Source organism: Panthera tigris, chromosome E3, assembly GCF_018350195.1.
Source record: "Panthera tigris isolate Pti1 chromosome E3, P.tigris_Pti1_mat1.1, whole genome shotgun sequence".
In the NCBI taxonomy this organism is placed as follows: Eukaryota; Metazoa; Chordata; class Mammalia; order Carnivora; family Felidae; genus Panthera; species Panthera tigris.
The window spans coordinates 24,337,128-24,356,385 of NC_056675.1; the positions used below are offsets into that span (position 1 = coordinate 24,337,128).

At 36.8% G+C, this 19,258-nt stretch overlaps 1 protein-coding gene across 1 annotated transcript in view; it reads right to left on the minus strand.

Moving 5' to 3' along the window:
- Positions 1–2,797: 2,797 nt before the first annotated feature.
- The window catches only part of LOC102962732 (phospholipid-transporting ATPase ABCA3-like), a 47,649-nt gene continuing 31,188 nt past the window's right edge, over positions 2,798–19,258 (minus strand). Inside the window, exons 7-8 of the mRNA XM_042971610.1 lie at positions 3,324–3,397; positions 2,798–2,945 (exon numbers count right to left, since the gene is read on the minus strand). Of these exons, the coding sequence (XP_042827544.1) occupies positions 2,883–2,945; positions 3,324–3,397 (137 nt within the window). The 3' untranslated portion in view covers positions 2,798–2,882. The remainder of the gene's footprint in view (positions 2,946–3,323; positions 3,398–19,258) is intronic.

The window sequence follows — 19,258 nt, forward strand, 5'->3', positions numbered from 1 at the left end:
GACATGGTGCTTCTCCTCCCTAAAATGAATGGAATAGAAATAAACCTCCAACAAAAGAGGAAAACAAAAGGCAAGGGTCATGAGTGGGTTAACAATATAAACGATTTCAAGTTAGAAAGCAGATGGAAGTGTGTTGACAAATGAAAGCAAGAGAATTTGTCACCAAGCGAGCAAGAGGGGATACACTAGATCTAGGTGCAGATTTTCTCAGGGGAGTCCTGGAGAGACCCAGGGCTTGGAGTTGAATGTGATTTGGAGATCTTAAAAATATAGGGAAAATTAAAAATATATATACATATATGAAAATTTTTAAGTTTAAAAATTTTAAAAATTTTAAAATTTAAAAACTAGCATAGTTGTTCCAGTCAGGTAGGGCACCCAGATGGCTCCAAGTGTAGAATCCTAGGTACTAGAAAAGGCTGCAATGCATAAAACCAGAAGGTGCTTTTTTAAAAAGGAGCCATTAGTGGGGCAAGAACCCTTTGAAATGAAAAATTCCATTGCTTAAAAGAAACAAGATAAGGCTGGGAGACAAAATGTAGGCACTCTCTGAGAATACAGAAAAAACAAAAGAAATATGGGAGAAAACATAAGGGACTTAAATCACTAATGTGGGAGATCTCACATTTGCATAATAGTAAATACAGAAAAAGAGAATAGAGAAAGATAGAGGGGAGCAACTACTAAATAACTGAAAACATTTCCTCAAAGCTCAAGAAAGACTTGAGCTTGAAGGAGTCTGTTGTGTAACAGGATGAATGCAACATGACCTACACCAAGACTCTTCTTCATGAAATGTTTGAATCCCAAGCATAAAGGGAAACAAGTCTTGGGGTGATGGAAGAGCTGGGTGTGTTCATGTTTGGGGTGGTACCTGTTTAACTACAAAGGAATGCTAATCAGCAACCCTGGATGTTAGGAGACTGGCATAATGTCTTCAATGTTCTGAGAAAATACACTATTTAGAGTAGAATTCTATACCCAGACATTCTGTCCCAGCAGTGTGAAGTACAAAGAAACAACCAGGCAATTACTCAGAAACTTTACTCCCTCCTCTTGCCTAGAAAGTTACTTGTGGTTTGACTCCAGCAAAAAGAGGACAAAAATCAAGAAAGAGGAAGATACAGTATACCAAAAAAAGTAGAACCAACCTAGGAGTGCAAGAAAATGAAATACCAGGATAATGATGTACAGAAGGTTTAGAAAGCTATCTGCCCAAACCTATGTTCATAAGTGAAATAGAATTAAAATAGTTTTCTTGATTTACGCTTATCCAGTGTTGGTATCAAGTTTATATAATTGTTAATATCAAGGTGATATGATCTCATAAAATGACACCAATTTTGCAGTTCTTATATTTTCAGGAAGCACTTATAAAAAACAGAGATTCCTTGAAAGTAGTTAAACTCATCTGGGCCTTTTTTTGGAGAGTCAGATGGGATGAGTTCTGATTAACATTTTCTTTTTTTTTTTTTTAATTTTTTAATGTTAATTTATTTTTGAAGGAGAGAGAGAGTGTGAATAGGGGAGGGGCAGAGAGAGAGGGAGACACAGAATCCGAAGCAGGCTCCAGGTTCTGAGCTGTCTGCACAGAACCCGACATGGGGCTCCAACTCACGAGCCATAGATCATGACCTGAGCATGACCTGAGACCATGAGTCTGATGCTTAACCAACTGAGCCACCCAGGTGCCCCTGATTAACATTTTTATTAAAAAATAGTTATTAATCAGCTTAAGTTTTCTATTTTTTTCTTGGGCCTCTCTATTTACTTATGTCTATACATAATTGAAAATTATATGAGACAAATTAAATTTGGTTCCAATCTCACATTAACCAGAATGGCTGATAGGTGGCACACTCAAGAAGAAATGTGCCAGAAGCCAAGATGGTGTGGAAATAAGGGGCAGATATTTATTGGGAGACAATTCTTCATGGGTCTCTTGCATTTCTGCATGACTTGCAAACAGAAGCACTAACTGCCCTTTTGCTTTGGACTATTTTTGCAAGGATGAATATAGAGCAAACAGCCTTGAAGAGAGATCATATTTCCCTCTGGACCAGAGGAAACATTTACTTAATGTTTAGTATACTAAGAATGTTTCCTTCCAGAGCAAAGGTAGGGCCCTTTAGAAAAGATTTGGATTCCATAAGCCCAAAGTTCCTCTTCTGTCACACAACCCACTGAATGTACAGGCATTACATGGTTCTTTTTATGTTGCCTTATAAAAATTAAGGATTGGGGTGCCTCGGTGGCTCAGTCAGCTAAACATCTGACTTTGGCTCAGATCATGATCTGGTAGTCTGTGAGTTCAAGCCCCGTGTTGGGTTCTGTGCTCACAGCTTGGAGCTGGGAGCCTGCTTGGGATTCTGTGTCTCCCTCTCTCTGTGCCCCTCCCCTGCTCACACTCTGTGTCTCTCTCTCAAAAATAAACTTAAAAAAATAAATTAAAATTAGGGATTAAAGAATTGGCACAAATATAATCTCTGACTACTGCTATTGCTATAATAAATTCCTGTCTTTGACCCAGGATTCCAGGGTCTTCTGCCAGTATTCATGAAACTGTGGTAAGCCAACTTGATAGCTTTCAAGTAGGGTAACATCTCAGTTCTTTACAACAGGTCACTTACTGTAATCTTAATCTTAAATCTACACATTTTCTTCTTTGGGGGTTCAATTTGTATATACACATGGACACACACAAAGACACAAAGGGAGAGGGAGAAGTCCCTCTGTGTGTCTAATAGTAATTAGTATCTAATTGCAGACAGCAATCTAAGAAAGACATAACGGTCACTTATTGGAACTGAATCTCATAGCAGGTTTATTTGAGTATTTTGTTTTATCAATATTAGCAATGGTCAGGAAGATTTGTTCCAGTGTTATCTGACAGAATAGTCTTCTAGATTGAATAGTGCTTTAGCTTCTTCCAAAATCCTAAACACCTTTAATAGAAAAAAATGATGTATTACCATTGTAATATTCCCAGATGACCCTTTCCCCCACCCAATCGTTCCCCAACTACTGCCAGGTTTATGCTTAGTGACAAAAAGACACAGAAGGGGGAAGATAGAAAGTAGAAGGAAAGATAGTTGAAAAATAGAGAGAAGGCAGTTTTCCATCCTTATTCTCTTGATACGATAGAATGATAGAATTAATTAGGGTTAGAAGTCTCAGTCAAACTACAGGGGCCTTTGAAAAGTAACAAAGTTTCTTCTCCTATGCCAGTGTCAGGCTCCCATTCCACATGCTTAATCCCAATGCCTCCTTCTAAGAGTCCTCTCTTACACACAATGCTAGAAGAATATGATTTCTACAATCACCTTTTCCCAGAAGATTCCCTTTTTTGGAATGTGGTAGCCAATAATCCCTTGATTCTCCTGGTGTATGTCGTTACCTAAGAAAGGTAAGATTTGACAGGTGAGTAACAGAATGGGCCCTGTATTTGATAAGATAAATAAATCCTATTCTAATTGTCCATACCACTGGAAGAGAGAATACATATTAATACAAAAGACAACGTAATCCCAAAGCCCTTTCTCTTTTAGTATATGTCACTTTGTTAAATATTTTAATAGATTTACTTCCACATGAACTATGGTCTTATTGCCTATAGTTTGTAAAAATTATAGAGGTACAGATAATCACAGCAAGGTCATAGACTTATTTTGCCAAACCTGACTTATATGAATCCTAATGTTCCACTGTCCTGAAACTATGCTCATAAATTTGGGTGTGGTTTCCTTCTCCAGGTGTGTGTGTGTGTGTGTGTGTGTGTGTATGTATGTGTACACGCGTGTTTAGGGTAGCATCTCTATAACTATTCTCATGACTAGGGAATCTTCATCCTAAAGGAAAGAAAAATTCATATATATAAAACATAAATGTGAAGGCATTCACTGGAGAAATGGGATATTACAGCTTTTGAAAATATGGTAGTAATATTGTAGCCATTCCTAATTGATAGGATGCACTTATACATATTATCACACAATTGGAGATTATTGCAAATGGAATTGAGGTTAAAGTAATTTTTAAAAAATTTTTTAATGTTTGTTTATTTTTGAGAGTGAGAGACAGAGCATGAGTGGGGCAGGGGCAGAGAGAGAGGAGACACAGAATCTGAAGCCAGCTCCAGGCTCTGAGCTGTCAGCACAGAGCCCGATGTGGGGCTCAAACCCATGAACCGTGAGATCATGACCTGAGCCAAAGTTGGATACTTAACTGACTAAGCCACGCAGGCACCCCTGGGTTAAAGTATTTTTTAAAAAGTATAATCAGTAATACTGATTTTAATTTTGTAATGAGTCCCAAAATAACCTCCATGGAATAAAATTTTAAAAAACTTTTCAGGGGCACCTGGGTGGCTCGGTTGAGCATCTGACTTCAGCTCAGGTCATGATCTCATGGTTTGTGGGTTCGAGCCCTGCGTTGGGCTCTGTGCTGAAGGCTCGGGGCCTGGAACCTACTTCGGATTCTGTGTCTCCCTCTCTCTCTGCTCCTCCCCTGCTCACACTCTGTTTCTCTCTCAAAAATGAATAAAGATGAAAAAAAAATTAAAAAAAAACTTTTCCAATTGTGAAATACATCAAACATATATAAAATATGTATGGAACATAAATGTACAGCTCAGCGAATTATAATAAAGTTAACAAATGTGTAACTGAAATCCAGCACTCCAGATGTTAGCTATGTGCCACTACCAAAACTCACTTCCTCCCTAAGGTAAGCATTTATTTTCCTATTCCTTATGGTTTTATTACCTAAGTGTGGAATCCTAAGTACTAGAGTTTAATTTTGGCTTTTTTAAACTTCATATGAGTGCAGTAATACAGTCTGTATTATTTTTATCTGGCTTCTGTCACTGATTATATTTTTAAGATTCATCAACGTTGCTCTGTAAACTGTACTTCATTTGTTTTCATTACTATAAAGTTTCCAGTGTATGACTACACTTTTATTGTTGGTGGATATATGGTGTGGTATCCAGCCTCCTAAGTAGCCCCAAATGATCCCTACCTCCTAGTAATCACAAAATTGTCTAGTCCCCTCCCACAGTGAATAGGACTGACCTATTCACTGTGGAAACAACAGAGTGTGACTTCTGAGGCTAATTCATGAGAGACACTGTGGTTTCTATTTTGCTCTTTCTAGGGTCATTTGATGTAGGGGAAGCCAGACATTATGTTGTAAGGAGGACACTTACGAAGTCCTGTGGAGAGAACCATGTAGTGAGGAACTGTCAATAGCCATATGAATGAGTCATCTTGGAAGCAGATCCTCCAGCTCCAGAGAGCCTTCAGATGATTGAAGCCCCAGTCAACAGCTTTATTTTAACTCCATGAAAGACTGAGCCAGAACTACCCAGCTAAGCCACTCCTAAATTTCTAACTCCCAGAAAGTCTGATAAGTATTTATTGTTGTTTTAGACCACTGTTGTTTTTTGTTTTTGTTTTTGTTTTTGTTTTTTTTTGGTAATTTGTTATGCAGCAAGAGATAACTGATATAGCTTCCACTTTGGGGCTGTTACACATGATTTAAAAAATACTCTCTACCTACTTTCTTTCTTTAAAATTTTTTTTTAATATTTATTTATTGGGGGGGGGGGAAGGGTAGAGAGAGAGGGAGGGAGACACTGAATAGAAGCAGGTTCTAGGCTCTGAGCTGTCAGCACAGAACCCGATGAGGAGCTCAAACTCACAAACGGTGAGATCATGACCTGAGCTGAAGTTGGATGATCAACCAACTGAGCCACCCAGGCACCCCCTCTCCACCTACTTTGTGGTGCTTATATGAAATAATTTTCCTAGGAGTGGAACTGTTGGGGCAGAGATTTGAGTTTCATTACATTTGTAGATACTGCCAAAATTTTCCGAGTACTTTTTACTCCAACCAGCCATTATGAGAGTCTCCTTTGTACACATCTGTACCAACTCTTGGTATGGTCAATTTTTAAATTTTAGCTGTTATTATGGGTGTGCAGTGGTAACTCACTGCAAGTTAAATTTGTATTTCCCAGATGACTAATGATGTTGAGCACCTTTCTATATGTTTGCTGCTTGTTTTGCTTATTTTTTTGAAATAGAAAATTGCTCTCTCCAAAACATAACAATTTCTAGAGTCCCTAGCTGTTAAGAATATCAAAACTACCCTTTCTCTTCCCTTGGGTATGTCCAGCATAACCGATGATTGTACATAAGTCATGTTGCTGTAGTGGTTTTGGCCTATTTGTTTGTATTTCAGGGTTCTTGGAAGATACTCCATCACTTAGTTTTTGTTATAGATGTTTTCCATGAATTATATACGCTTATATAAAAGAGCCAAAATATGGAAGGAACCCAAGTGTCCGCTGGTAGATAAATGGTTGAAGAAGATGTGGTATCTATATATCTACATCTGTACACACACAGTGTAATATTACACAACCATAAAAAATGATGAGATCTTGCCATTTGCAACAACATGGCTAAACCCAGAGGATATTATGATAAGTGAGATAAGGTGGACAGAGAAAGACAAATAACATATGATCTCACTTGTATGTGGAATCTAAAAAACAAAACGAATGAACAAACAAAAAGCAGAATCAGACCTATAAATACAGAGAAGAAACTGATGGCTGCCAGAAGAGAGAGGGGGTGGAGGCATGGGCAAAATGGGTAGAGGGGAGAGGCAGGTACAGGCTTCCAGTTATGGAATAAGTCACAAGAATAAAAGGTCTAGACAGAAAAAGGCACACCATAGGGATTATAGTCAATGATACTGTAATAGATGGTAACTATGCCTGTGGTGAGCATAGCAAAAGGTACAGAGATGAGTCACTATGTTGTATACCTAATACCAATGATGTAACATTTTGTGTCAAATAAGAAAATTAGACACACACACAAGTGAATAATGATGAAAATATGACATATAAAAACTTTTGGGATGCAGCTAAACTAAGAGGAAACTTTATGCTCTATCTATATTATAAAAAAGGAAAGATGAAAAATTAATAAGTTAATTATCTCATTAAGAATTTGGAAAGGGAATAACAGAATAAATCCAAATAAAATAGAAGGAAGGAAATCATAAAGAGGAGTTGAAAACCCTAATATGAATAGAGCTTTTATTTTTTTATTTTTTAACATTTATTCATTTTTAAGAGACAGAGAGACAGAGTGCAAGTAGGGGAGGGCAAAGAGAGAGGGAGACACAGAATCTGAAACAGGCTCCAGGCTCTGAGCTGTCAGCACAGAGCCTGACGTGGGGCTCAAACCCACCAGCTGTGAGATTATATCCTGAGCTGAAGTCAGATGATTAACAACTGAGCCACCCAGGTGCCTCTGAATAGAGCTTTTAATAAACAACTTTGTACGTATTTTTTTAGTGAACATATGTACTCATTCCTACTATGGATTTCAGGAGTAGAGAGAGTGCACTTCAAAATTCATTTTATAAGACGAGTATAAACTTCATCCTAAAATTAGATACCACAAATTGTAAGGGAAAATTATACAACGATATATCTTCTGAGCATAAATGAAAATATATTTATCAAATACTAGCATATTAAATCTAGCAGTATGTAAAAAGGAGAGTACATTAGAACTAAGTGAGATTTATTCTGGGAATACAAGAATGCCTTACATTGAAAAATCAACAAAAACCTCAACAATAAGAAAGCAAACAACCCAACTAAAAATGGGTAAAAAATCTAAACAGACACCTCACCAAAAAATATATATATACAGATGAGAAGCCTACAAAAGATGCTCAAAATCATTTGTCATTAGGGAATCAAATTAAACAATTAAAACAACGAGATATCACTACACAGCCATTAGAACAGCTAAAATCCAAAACAATGATAACAACAAATACTGGCAAGTGTGGATCACTCTCATTCATTAGTGACCAGAATGCAAAACTGTACAGCTATTTTAAATTTTTGGTATTTTAAGTTTATTTATTTGTTTTGACAGAGAGAGCGAGAGAGAGCACGCGTTCATGTGCACAAGTGGGGGAGGGGGAGAGAGCAGGAGAGACAGAATCCCAAGTAGGCTCCATGCCATCAGCGCATGGCCTGATGTGGGGCTCAAACCCACAAACCCATGAGGTCATGATCTCAGCCAAGATCCAGAGTGGGAGGCTTAACCAACTGTGCCACCCAGATGCCCCTACAGCTATTGTGTGTGTGTGTGTGTGTGTGTGTGTATTTATATACATACATATATATATATATATTTATATACATACATATACACACACACACATATGTTTTATATATGTTTTTTAAGTTTTTATTTTAATTTCATGTACAGCTATTTTAGAAGACATTTTGGCAGTTTCTTATAAAACTAAACATACTCTTACATTTAACCTAGCCATCATAGCCTAGGTATTTACCCAAATGAGATGAAAACTTATGTTCAAAAGTCTGCAGATGAGTGTTTATAGTAGCTTATCATCAAAAAGTGGAAGTAACCAAGGTGTCCTTTGCTAGGTGACTGGATAAACAAACTGTGGGACATCTATACAATGGAATGGTATTCAGTGATAAAAAGAAATGAGCTATCAACTCATAAAAGACATGGAGGAACCTTAATACACAGCGTTAGTGAGAGAAGCTGGTCTGTAAAATCTACATGTGTAGATTACAACTGCAGGACACTCTTGAAAAGGCCAAAGTATAGAGACAGTAAAAAGCTCAGTGGCTGCCATAGGTTAGTGAGGTGGAAAGGAAGGATAAATAAGTGGAACACTGGGTCTTCTAGAGCAGTGAAGATATTCTGTAGGATACTGCAGTAGTGGATTCATGACATGCATTTGTTAAAACCCATAGGAGTGTATGACACAAAGTATGAACTCTAATGTAAACTATGGGCTTAAGTTAAAACTGTATCAATATTTCTAACTTTATCACTTAAAATACAAAGTCCATTAACAAGTTATAAGTTCTGGTCTCACTGGAAATTCTTTTTCTTTTATTTTTTTATTTTGAGGAATAGAGAGAGCGTGCGAGCAAGGGAAGGGCAGAGAGAGAGAATACCAAGCAGACTCCATGCTGAGTGCGGAGCCCGACTTGGGGCTTGATCACACTAACCATGAGATCATGGCCTGAGCCGAAATCAAGAGTTGAATGCTTAACCAACCGAGCCACCCAGGCGCCCCTGGAAATTCTTAACCATATATTTGTCTCAACCAGTTTTGTTTTTGTATTTATTTTTTTATTTGAGAGAGAGAGCACACATGCACTATCATTATTTTAACTGTACTTTTAAATGTAATTTTTAATGGAGGTTAACCATTAACTAAGCATCTTTTCTTTATGGTAGGGTTTACCTTCTGCTTCCCTAGAAAGGATGAATTTACATCATTTGACAAGCCTATTTCAAATTTTTTGTTGTTTCTCTGCTTGTTTTTGTATTTGCAGTCTAAAATAAAAACATCAAATATAAAAAAAAATGTATCAATGTAGGTTTATCACTTGTAACCAATGTATCACACTAATGCAAGAATGCAAGGGGAAATTGTGTGAGGGGAACAGGGTGCATGTGAAAACCCATTTATCGATTCATCTGTAAACCTCAACTGGGGGCGCCTGGGTGGCTCAGTCGGTTAAGTGTCCGACTTCGGCTCAGGTCATGATCTCATGGTCCGTGAGTTCGAGCCCCGCGTCGGGCTCTGTGCTGACCGCTCAGAGCCTGGAGCCTGTTTCAGATTCTGTGTCTCCCTCTCTCTGACCCTCCCCCATTCATACTCTGTCTCTCTCTGTCTCAAAAATAAATAAACGTTAAAAAAAAATTAAAAAAAAATAAACCTCAACTGTTCTAAAAAATAATATCAATGAGAAAAAAAAGGATATACCACCCTCAAAAAAAATCAACCAATATAATTCACCACATTAACAGAAAAAAGCAAAGATTATAAAATAATTTTCATAGATGTGTGCAAGTCATGAGATAGAATTCAACATCCATTAATAATTAAGATTCATAGTAAACTTAAAAAGAAAGGAATTTCCTCAATCTACTTTATTCATTTTTGATAGTCTCTAATTTCTTGATCTTTTTTCATTGTGGTAAAATATGCATGATAATTTATTATTTAAGCCATTTTTAACTGTATAATTCAGTGGCATTAGTTACATTCACAATACTGTGTACTCAACATCACCTATACCAAAATCTTTTTCATTATCGCCAATATAATTTCTGTACTCATTAAACAATTTCCCATCACTCCTCCCTTCAATTCCTGGTAATCTCTGTTCTGCTTTCTGCTTCTATGAATTTGCCTATTCTAGGTACATCATACAAGTGGAATCATACAATATTTGTCCTTCTGTGTCTGGCTTATTTCCCCCTAAGCATAATATTTTCAAAGTACGTCTATGTGGTAGCATTATTAAAATTTCATTCCTTTGTGTGGCTGAATTGTGTGTATGTATCACATTTTATTTACTCATTCATCTTTGATGAACACTTGGGTATTTTCCACCTTGTGACCATTGTGAATAATGCTGTTAGGAACACTGGTTTACAAATATCCGTTGAAGTCCCTGCTTTCAGTTATTTTGAGGATATATCTAGGAGTGGAATTGCTAGGTCGTATGTTAATTCTCTTTAAATTTTTGAAGAACTCCCAAGCTGATTTCCATAGTGGTCTTTTTACCATTTTATACTCACACTGTGATGCACAATAATTCCAGTTTCTCCACATCCTCACCAACACTTATTTTCCCTCTTTGATTATAGCCATCCTAGCAGGTGTGAAGTGGTATCTCATTGTGGTTTTGACTTGCAGTTCCATGACGACTAGCGATGTGGAGCATCTTTTTATGTGTTTATTGGCCATTTCTCTATCTTCTTTGAAGAAATGTCTACTGAAGTCCTTTGCCTATTTTTGAATTTTTTTTCTTTTCTTTTTATTTTTTTGCTGAGCTGTAGGGGATTTTTATATATTCTGGATATTAATCTCTTGTCAGATATATAATTTGAAAATATTTTATCCCATTCTGTAGGGTGTTTTTTTTACTTTCATAGTAGTCTTTGGTACACAAATGTTCTTAATTTTGATGAAGTCCAATTTATTTAGTTTTTCTTTTGTTGCCTGTGCTTTGGGCTCATATCTATGAAGTTATTGTAAAACCCAATGTCATGAAGATTTCTCCCAATATTTTCATCTAAGAATTTTACAGTAGGTCTTCAATCCATTTTGAGTTAATTTTTGCATATGATATAAGGGTTCAACTTCATTCTTTTGCATGTGGATATCCAATTTTCCCAGCATCATTGTTTTAAAAAGACTGTCCTTTCTCCATTTAATGGTCTTGGCACTCTAGACTGTTTCAACCAGCTGTTGAAAAGCAGCTGCCCCTATATGTAAGGGTTTATTTCTGGGCCCTCTATTACATTCTGTTCATCTATGTAACTGTCCTTATCTTTATGCCAGTATCATACTTCCTGAGTTCAAAACTACTCAGGAAGAGTAAATACTCCAGTTTTGTTCTTTTTCATGATTGTTTTGGCCATTTGGAGTCCACTGAACTTTCATATCAATTTTTGGGTGGATATTCCTATTTCTGCAAAAAAGATTGGGAGTTTGATAGGATTTGCATTAAATCTGTAGATTCCTTTGTGTAGCATTAACATCTTAACAATGAGTAAGTCTTCCTATGACCATGGGACACTTTCCCTTTATTTAAATCTTTAATTTCTTTTATGTTTTATAGCTTTCATTGCATAAGTCTTTTATCTCCTTGGTTATATTCGTTTCTAAGTATTTAATTTTAATTTTTATTTATTTAAATTTTTTAATGTTTACTTATTTTTGAGAGAGAGAGACACACAGTGTGAGTAGGGGAGGAGCAGAGAGAGAGGGAGACACAGAATCTGAAGCAGGCTCCAGGCTCCGAGCTGTCAGCACAGAGCCCGCCGCGGGACTCGAACTCACAAACTGTGAGATCGTGACCTGAGCCGAAGTTGGATGCTTAACCGACTGAGCCACCCAGGTGCCCCTAAGTATTTAATTTTTAGATGCCATTGTAAATGTACTTGCTTTCCTGACTTTTTGTATGGCTTGTTCATTGCTGATATATAACAGAGTTGACTTTGGGGGTTGATCTTATACCCTGAAATTTTGCCAAATTTGCTTATTAGATCTCTTTTTAGTGCTGGATAGTATTCAATTGTCTGGATGAATCAGAGTTTATCCATCCATTCACCCACTGAAGGACTTTTTACTTAAACTTGTTTGTACTTAACCAAATAAGTACATCTTGTTTGTTTCCAGGTTTTGTTAAGTATGAATAACACAACTATAAACATCTATGTGCAGGTTTTTGTGTGGACATAAAATTTCAACTCCTTGAATAAATACCAAGAAGCATGGTTGCTAGATAATATGTCAACAGTATGTTTAGCTTTATAAGAAACTGCCAACCTGCCTTCCAAAGTGGCTATACCATTTTTTCATCCCCACAAGCAATGAATGAGAGTTCCTGTTGCTCACATCCTTACCAGCATTTGGTGTTACCAGTATTCCAGACTTTGACCATTTTAATAGGTGTGTAGTAATAACTCATTGTTGTTTTAGTATGCATTTCCCTGATTCCATATGATGTGGAACATTTTTTCATGTGCTTATTTGCCATCTGTATATAATTTTTAGTGAGGTGTCTTTGTGTCTTTGGCCCATTTTATTTTTTAAAGTTATTTTTATTTTGAAAGAGAAAAAGACAGTGTGAGTGGGGGAGGGGCAGAGAGAGGGAGAGAGAGAGAATTCCAAGCAGGCTCCACACCACCAGTGCAGAGCCCCACACGGGTCCGAACTCATGAAACTCCAAGACCACGACCTGAGCAGAAACCAAGATGCTTAACCAACTGAGCCACCCAAGTGTCCCATCTTTGGCCCATTTTAAAATCAGGTTGCTTGTTTTCTTATTGATGGGTTTTAAGAGTTCTTTGTATATTTTGGATAATAGTCCTTTATCAGATATGTCTTTTGCAAATATTTTATCACAGTTTGTCGCTTGTCTTTTTATTCACTTGACAGTGAGTGTCTTTCACAGAGCAGAAAAAAATAATTTTAATGAAGTCCAACTTACCCATTATTTCTTTCCTGGATCATGACTTAAGTGTTGTATCTAAAAAGTTATGGCCATGTTCAAGGTAATCTATATTTCCTCCAATTTTTTTTGTAGGAGTTTTATTGTAAAACTATAAAAGTTTTACATTCCACATTTAGGCCAGTGATATATTTTGAGTTAATTTTTGTTAAGAGTGTTAGGTATGTGTCTAGGTTCATTTTTTTTTTTTTTTTTTGCATGTGGATATCCAGTTGTTCTAGTATCATTTGCTTAAAAGACTACATTTGCTCCATTGAATCGTTTTTACTCCTTTATCAAGGGTCAGTTGGCTTCATATTTCTGGGCTCTTTATTCTGTTCCATTAATCTATTTATCTATCCCACCCTCCCCCCCAGTACCACACTGTCTTGATTTCAGTACCTTTATATTAAGCCTTGAAGTCAGGTACTGTCAGTCCTCCAACTTTTTTTTTCAATATCATGTTGGCTATTTTGGAACTTTTGCCACTCCATACGAACTTTAGAATCAATTTATTGATATCCACAAAATTACTTATTCTATCTATGACCATGGAATATCTCTACATTTATTTAGTTTTTCTTCAGCTTCCTTCATCAGAATTTTGCAGTTTTCCTCATATAGATCTTCTACCTATGCATACCATTTTTTGGAGGGTAATGTATATGGTATTGTGTTTTCAATGTAAAACTCTACTTGTTCAAGGAGCTTGGCTTGCTCAGTTGGTTGAGCGCTCAATGCTTGATTGGCTCAGGTCATGATCCCAGGGTTGTGGGATCAATTCTCTCATTGGGCTCTGAGCTAACAATATGCAGCCTTCTTGGAATTCTCTCTCTCCCTCTCACTCTTCTCCACCACTCATGCTCTCCCTCTCTCAAAATAAATAAGTAAACTAAAAAAATTATTAAAAAGAAACTTCTACATGTTCATTGGTAGTATATGGAAAATTCATTGACTTCTGTATATTAACCTTGTATCCTGCATCCATGATTTAACCACTTATTAATTCCCAGAGTTTTGGGTTGATTCTTTCAGATTTTCTGAGTCAATCATGTCATCTGTGAAAAACTACCACTTATTCCTTCCTTTCTAATCTGTTTTTTTATGTCCTTTGTCTTATTGCATTAGCTGGGATCTCAAGTGCAATGTTGAAGAGCAGTGGTTAGACAGGGCATCCTTGCCTTATTCCTGGCCTAAGTAGGAAATCTTCAAGTTTCTCACATTTTAAGTATGATGATAACTGTAGTTTTTTTGTAGATATTCTTTATCACATTGAGGACTTTCCTCTGTATTATTAGTATATTGTAAGTTTTAAAAACCACAAATGAGTGTTGGAGTTTGTCATATGCTTTTTATATATCTATTGACATAATCATGTGATTTTTCTTCTTTAGACTGTTTATGTATTGGATTACATTGTTCTCTTTTGATTGTTGAAATCAGCCTTGTATCCATGGACTAAATCACACTTGGTTGTGTTATATTTGTCTGGCTTTGGTATTAAGATAATGCTAAATAAGTTAGGAGGTATTCCCTTTGCTTCTATTCACTGAAAGATTGTAGAGAATTGGTATAATTTCTTCCTTAAATGTCTGGTAGAATTCACCAGAATCCCTCTGGGTCTAGTAGTTTCTGTTTGGGAAGTTCAATTATTGAGACAATTTCTTTAATAGATAAGGTCCTATTCAGGTTATTTCTTTTTGTGTGAGTTTTGGAAGATTGTGTCTTTCAAGGAATTGGTCCATTTCATTTACATTATCAAATTTGTGGACATAGACTAATTCATAGTATTGCTTGATTATCCTTTTAATGTCCATGGGATTTGTACTGATGTCCCCATTTCATTTCTGATATTAGTAATTTGTGTCTTTTTTTTTCTTATGTATCCTGGCTAGACATTTATGGACTTTATTTGTATTTTCAAAGGATAAGTTGCTGTGAACAAGGATATTTTACTTCTTACTTTCCAATATGGATGACTTTTTATTTCTTTTTCTTACCTAATTTATCTGACTAGGACTTCTGGTACTATGTTGAATAGGATGATGGGAGTGGACATCCTTGTCTTAACCATGATCATAGAGGAAAAGCTTTTTTTTTTTTGTTTTTTTTGTTTTTAAGAGAGAGTGCATGTCTGCAAGTGAGTGGGGTTAGGGCAGAGGGAGAGAACCTCAAGCAGGCTCCACATCCAGCACAGAGCCTGATGCAGGACTTAATCTAACGACTGTGAGATCATGACCTGAGCCAAAATCAAGTTTGATGGTTACCTGACTGAGCCACCCAGGTGTCCTATAGAGGAAATTTTTTTGACCTTTCACTGTTGACTATGATATTAGTTTTAAGGTTACCATATATGGCCTTTATTATGTTGAGGTACATTCTTACTATAATTAATTTGAGACTTTTGTCATAAAAGGATGTTGAATTTTGTCGTGCTTTTCTTTGCATTGAGATGACTGTATGATTTTATATTTCATTCTATTAATGTGGTATATCATGCATTCCATATGTTGAGCCATGCTTGCATCCCAGGAGTAAGTCCCCCTTGTTCATGATGTATGATCCTTTTATTTTTTTTTTAAGTTTACTTATTTATTTTGAGAGAGAGAGAGAGAGAGAAAGAAATCATGGGAGGGGCAGAGAAAGGGAGAGGGGGAGAGGGAGAAGGAGAGGGGGGGAGAGGGAGAAGGAGAGGGAGGGAGAGGGAGAGAGGGAGAGAGGGAGAGAGGGGGGAGGGAGGGAGAGAGGGGGGAGGGAGGGAGAGAGGGAGGGAGGGAGGGAGGGAGGGAGGGAGGGAGAGAGAGAGAGAATCCCAAGCAAGCCCTGCACTGTCAGCTCAGAGCCCAATGTGGGGCTTGAACTCATGAACCATGAGCTGAAATCCAGAGTCAGACGCTTAACCAACTAAGCCGCCCAAGATACCCACCCTTTTAAAATTTTTATTTATTTATTTTGAGAGAGAGAGAGAGAGAGAGAGAGCAGGAGAGGGGCAGAGAAAGGGAGAGAGAGAGAGAGAGAGAGAGAATCCCAGATATATGATCCTTCTAATATACTGTTGAATTCTGTTTGCTAGTATATGTTTTTAAGTTTTTCTTTAAATTCCAGTTAGTTAACATACAGTGTAATATTAATATTTCAGGTGTACAATATAGTGATTCCATACTTCATACAACACCCGGTGCTCATTACAACAAGTATATCCTTAATCCCCCTCATCTATTTAACCCATCTCCCCAGCCACCTCCCCTCTGGTAACTATGTATGTTCTCTATAGTTAAGAGTCTGTTTTTTGGTTTGCCTCTCTCTCTTTTTTCCCCTTTGCTCATTTGTTTTGTTTCTTAAATTCCACATATGAGTGAAATCATATGGTATTTGTCTTTCTCTGGATGACTTATTTCACTTAGCATAATTCTCTCTAGCTCCGTGCACATCCCTGCAAATGGCAAGATTTCATTCTTTTTTTATGGTTGGGTAATATTCGTGTCTGTGTGTGTGTGTGTGTGTGTGTGTGTGTATCTTTATCTTTTCATCATTTGATGGACACTTGGGGTGTTTCCATAGTTTGGCTATTGTGGATAATGCTGCTATAAACAATCTTAGAAAAGGAAAGCTGGAGGCATAACAATTCTGGACTTCAAGTTACATTATAAGTCTGCTGTAATCAAAACAGTATGGTACTAACACAAGAACAGACATATAGATCAATAGAATAGAAAATCCAGAAATGAATGTTCAATTAATGTGTTCAATTAATCTTCAATAAAGCAGGGAAGAATGTCCAATGAGAAAAAGACAATCTCTTCAACAAATGGTGTTAGGAAAAACTGGATAGTAACATGCAAAAGAATGAAACTGAACCACTTTCTTATACTATACACAAAAATAAGTTCAAAATGGACTAAATACGTAAAATGTGAGACCTGAAACCATAAAAATCCTAAGGGAGAACACAGGCAGTAATCTCTTTGACATTGGCCATAGCAACTTCCTTATAGATATGTCTCCTGAGGCAAGGGAAACAAAAGCAAACAAAACAAAACACACACACAAAACAAAAAAAACAACAACACAAAACAACTGGGATTTCATCAAAATAAAAAGCTTCTGCATGTAGAAGGAAATAATAAAACTAAAAATCAACCTATGGAATGGGAGAAGGTGTTTGCAAATGACGTATCTGATAAAGGGTAGTATCCAAAATACATAAAGAACTTTTAAAACTCAATACCACTCCCCCCCCAAATGAATAATCCAATTAAAATTTGTAGGATCTGAATCCCTTTGATGACCTCTGAGAGACTTAGTTGCTCCTGTTCTCCCAGCTTGTCTCTGCCCCAGTCACGCAGTGCATCTCAGTATCCTGGATGGAGCAAGACAAGGTGGGTTTCTTTGTCAGTGTTCCTCAAAACTTGGGAAGTCAGGTGCTTACTTACTCATTCTTTCCCTCATGAGGGAAAATGTGTGCAAATAAGGTTTCTCTTGGCACTGAGCTGTGTGCCACCTTGAAGTCAGGGTGATGTTGGTAAAGTGAAATTGTTTCTCTTACTCTCACCAGTGTGACCTATCTTGGACTTCTCTGCTCACTGATGTGCTGGAACTTCTCTTCTGGACTCTCTACTTCCACCACTCTTACATGTGGATGACTTTCAAATTGATGTCTTTTTGTGGAGAAGACTGTAGAAAACTCCTATTTGGTCATTTGCCGACATCACTCTATTATTACTCTGAATAAACTTTTATCTTTCAGGTAATTAAGAATAAGAAAAATAAAAGTTTTCATTTTTATGTTTACTTATTCCTTCTCTGATGCTCTTCCTTTGTTTATGTAGATCTGATTTTCTGACCTGCATCATTTTCCTTCTCTCTAAATAACTTCTTTTAATGTATCTTGCAAGGCAGGTCTACTGGTAAAAAAAAAAAAAAAACAACTTCAATTTTTTTTTTTTTTTTTGGTCTGGTAAAGTCTTTATTTCTCCCTCACATTGAAAGGTAATTTCTCAGGGTACAGAATTCTATGTTGGTGGTTTTATTCTCTCAGCACTTTAAGTATTTCATTTCACCGTTTTGCTTGCATGATTTTTTGAAAGGAATAAAGGGAGTTTACTGTTCTAGCTTGCATTTCATAAGCATTGCCTGCCTCAGGGATCAGGGAAAGGCAGAAGAAACATGGTCAAGGGGAAACCTTAAGAAATTATCAAGGGTAAAAAATAGACTTAACCTTAATAATTTAATTCTAGATGAATCCATATAAACAGGTTTGTCTTACTGGTTGATTCCTAAAATAGACTGGTGAGAGCCTCTGCTATTTTGAGAAAGTTTCTTAGCATAATCATGCATAATATCAGAGAGAAATTATTCCAAAAGGAGCTTAATAGAAAAGCTCAATAAAAACTCACAGGAAAAAGTTAATTATTGAGGACATGAAGCAGAACAACATTAAAACTTAACACAATCGTCACAAGGCAGCCCTGCCTACATTACCTGGGAAAGTTGCTGCCATGAATTCTTTGAACTTCTTTAATTTATCTTCATTGTTTTCAAACTTAATCTTTGCTGTCAGAGTGTATGCATTACACTCTGGTAAGGAAGAGTAAGAAAAAATAAGAGAACCCCTCCCCCCGAATATACTATGTTAGGAAGGAGAAAGTATGTATGACTTACAATTATAGAAGAGAATAAAATAATCATATTTAGCTTTATGTCAATGACTGGATATCAGAATAATTTTTTTCATAAATTATGTTTTATAGCAACTTTTTTTCATTTTTCTTTTCTTTCTTTTTTTTGGGGGGGGGGAGAGAGAGGGACAGAGCAAGTTGGGGGAAGATCAGAGGGAGAGGGAGAGAATCTCAAGGAGGTTCCAAGGTCAGCCTGGAGCCCAAGGCAGGGCTTGATCTCATGGCAGTGAGATCATGACCTGAGCCGAAATCAAGAGTCAGATGCTTAACTGACTGAGCCACCCAAGTGCCCTGCAAGTTTTTTTTTTTTTAAGAAAAAATATATTTTAACAAATTCCAGTTAACATACAGTGTAATATTAGTTTTAGGTACACAATACAGTGATTCACCACTTCCATACAACATCTAGTGTTCATCACAGCACTCCTTAATCCCCATCACCTGTTTAACCCATCCCCCATCCACCTCCCCTCCAGTAGCCCTCAGT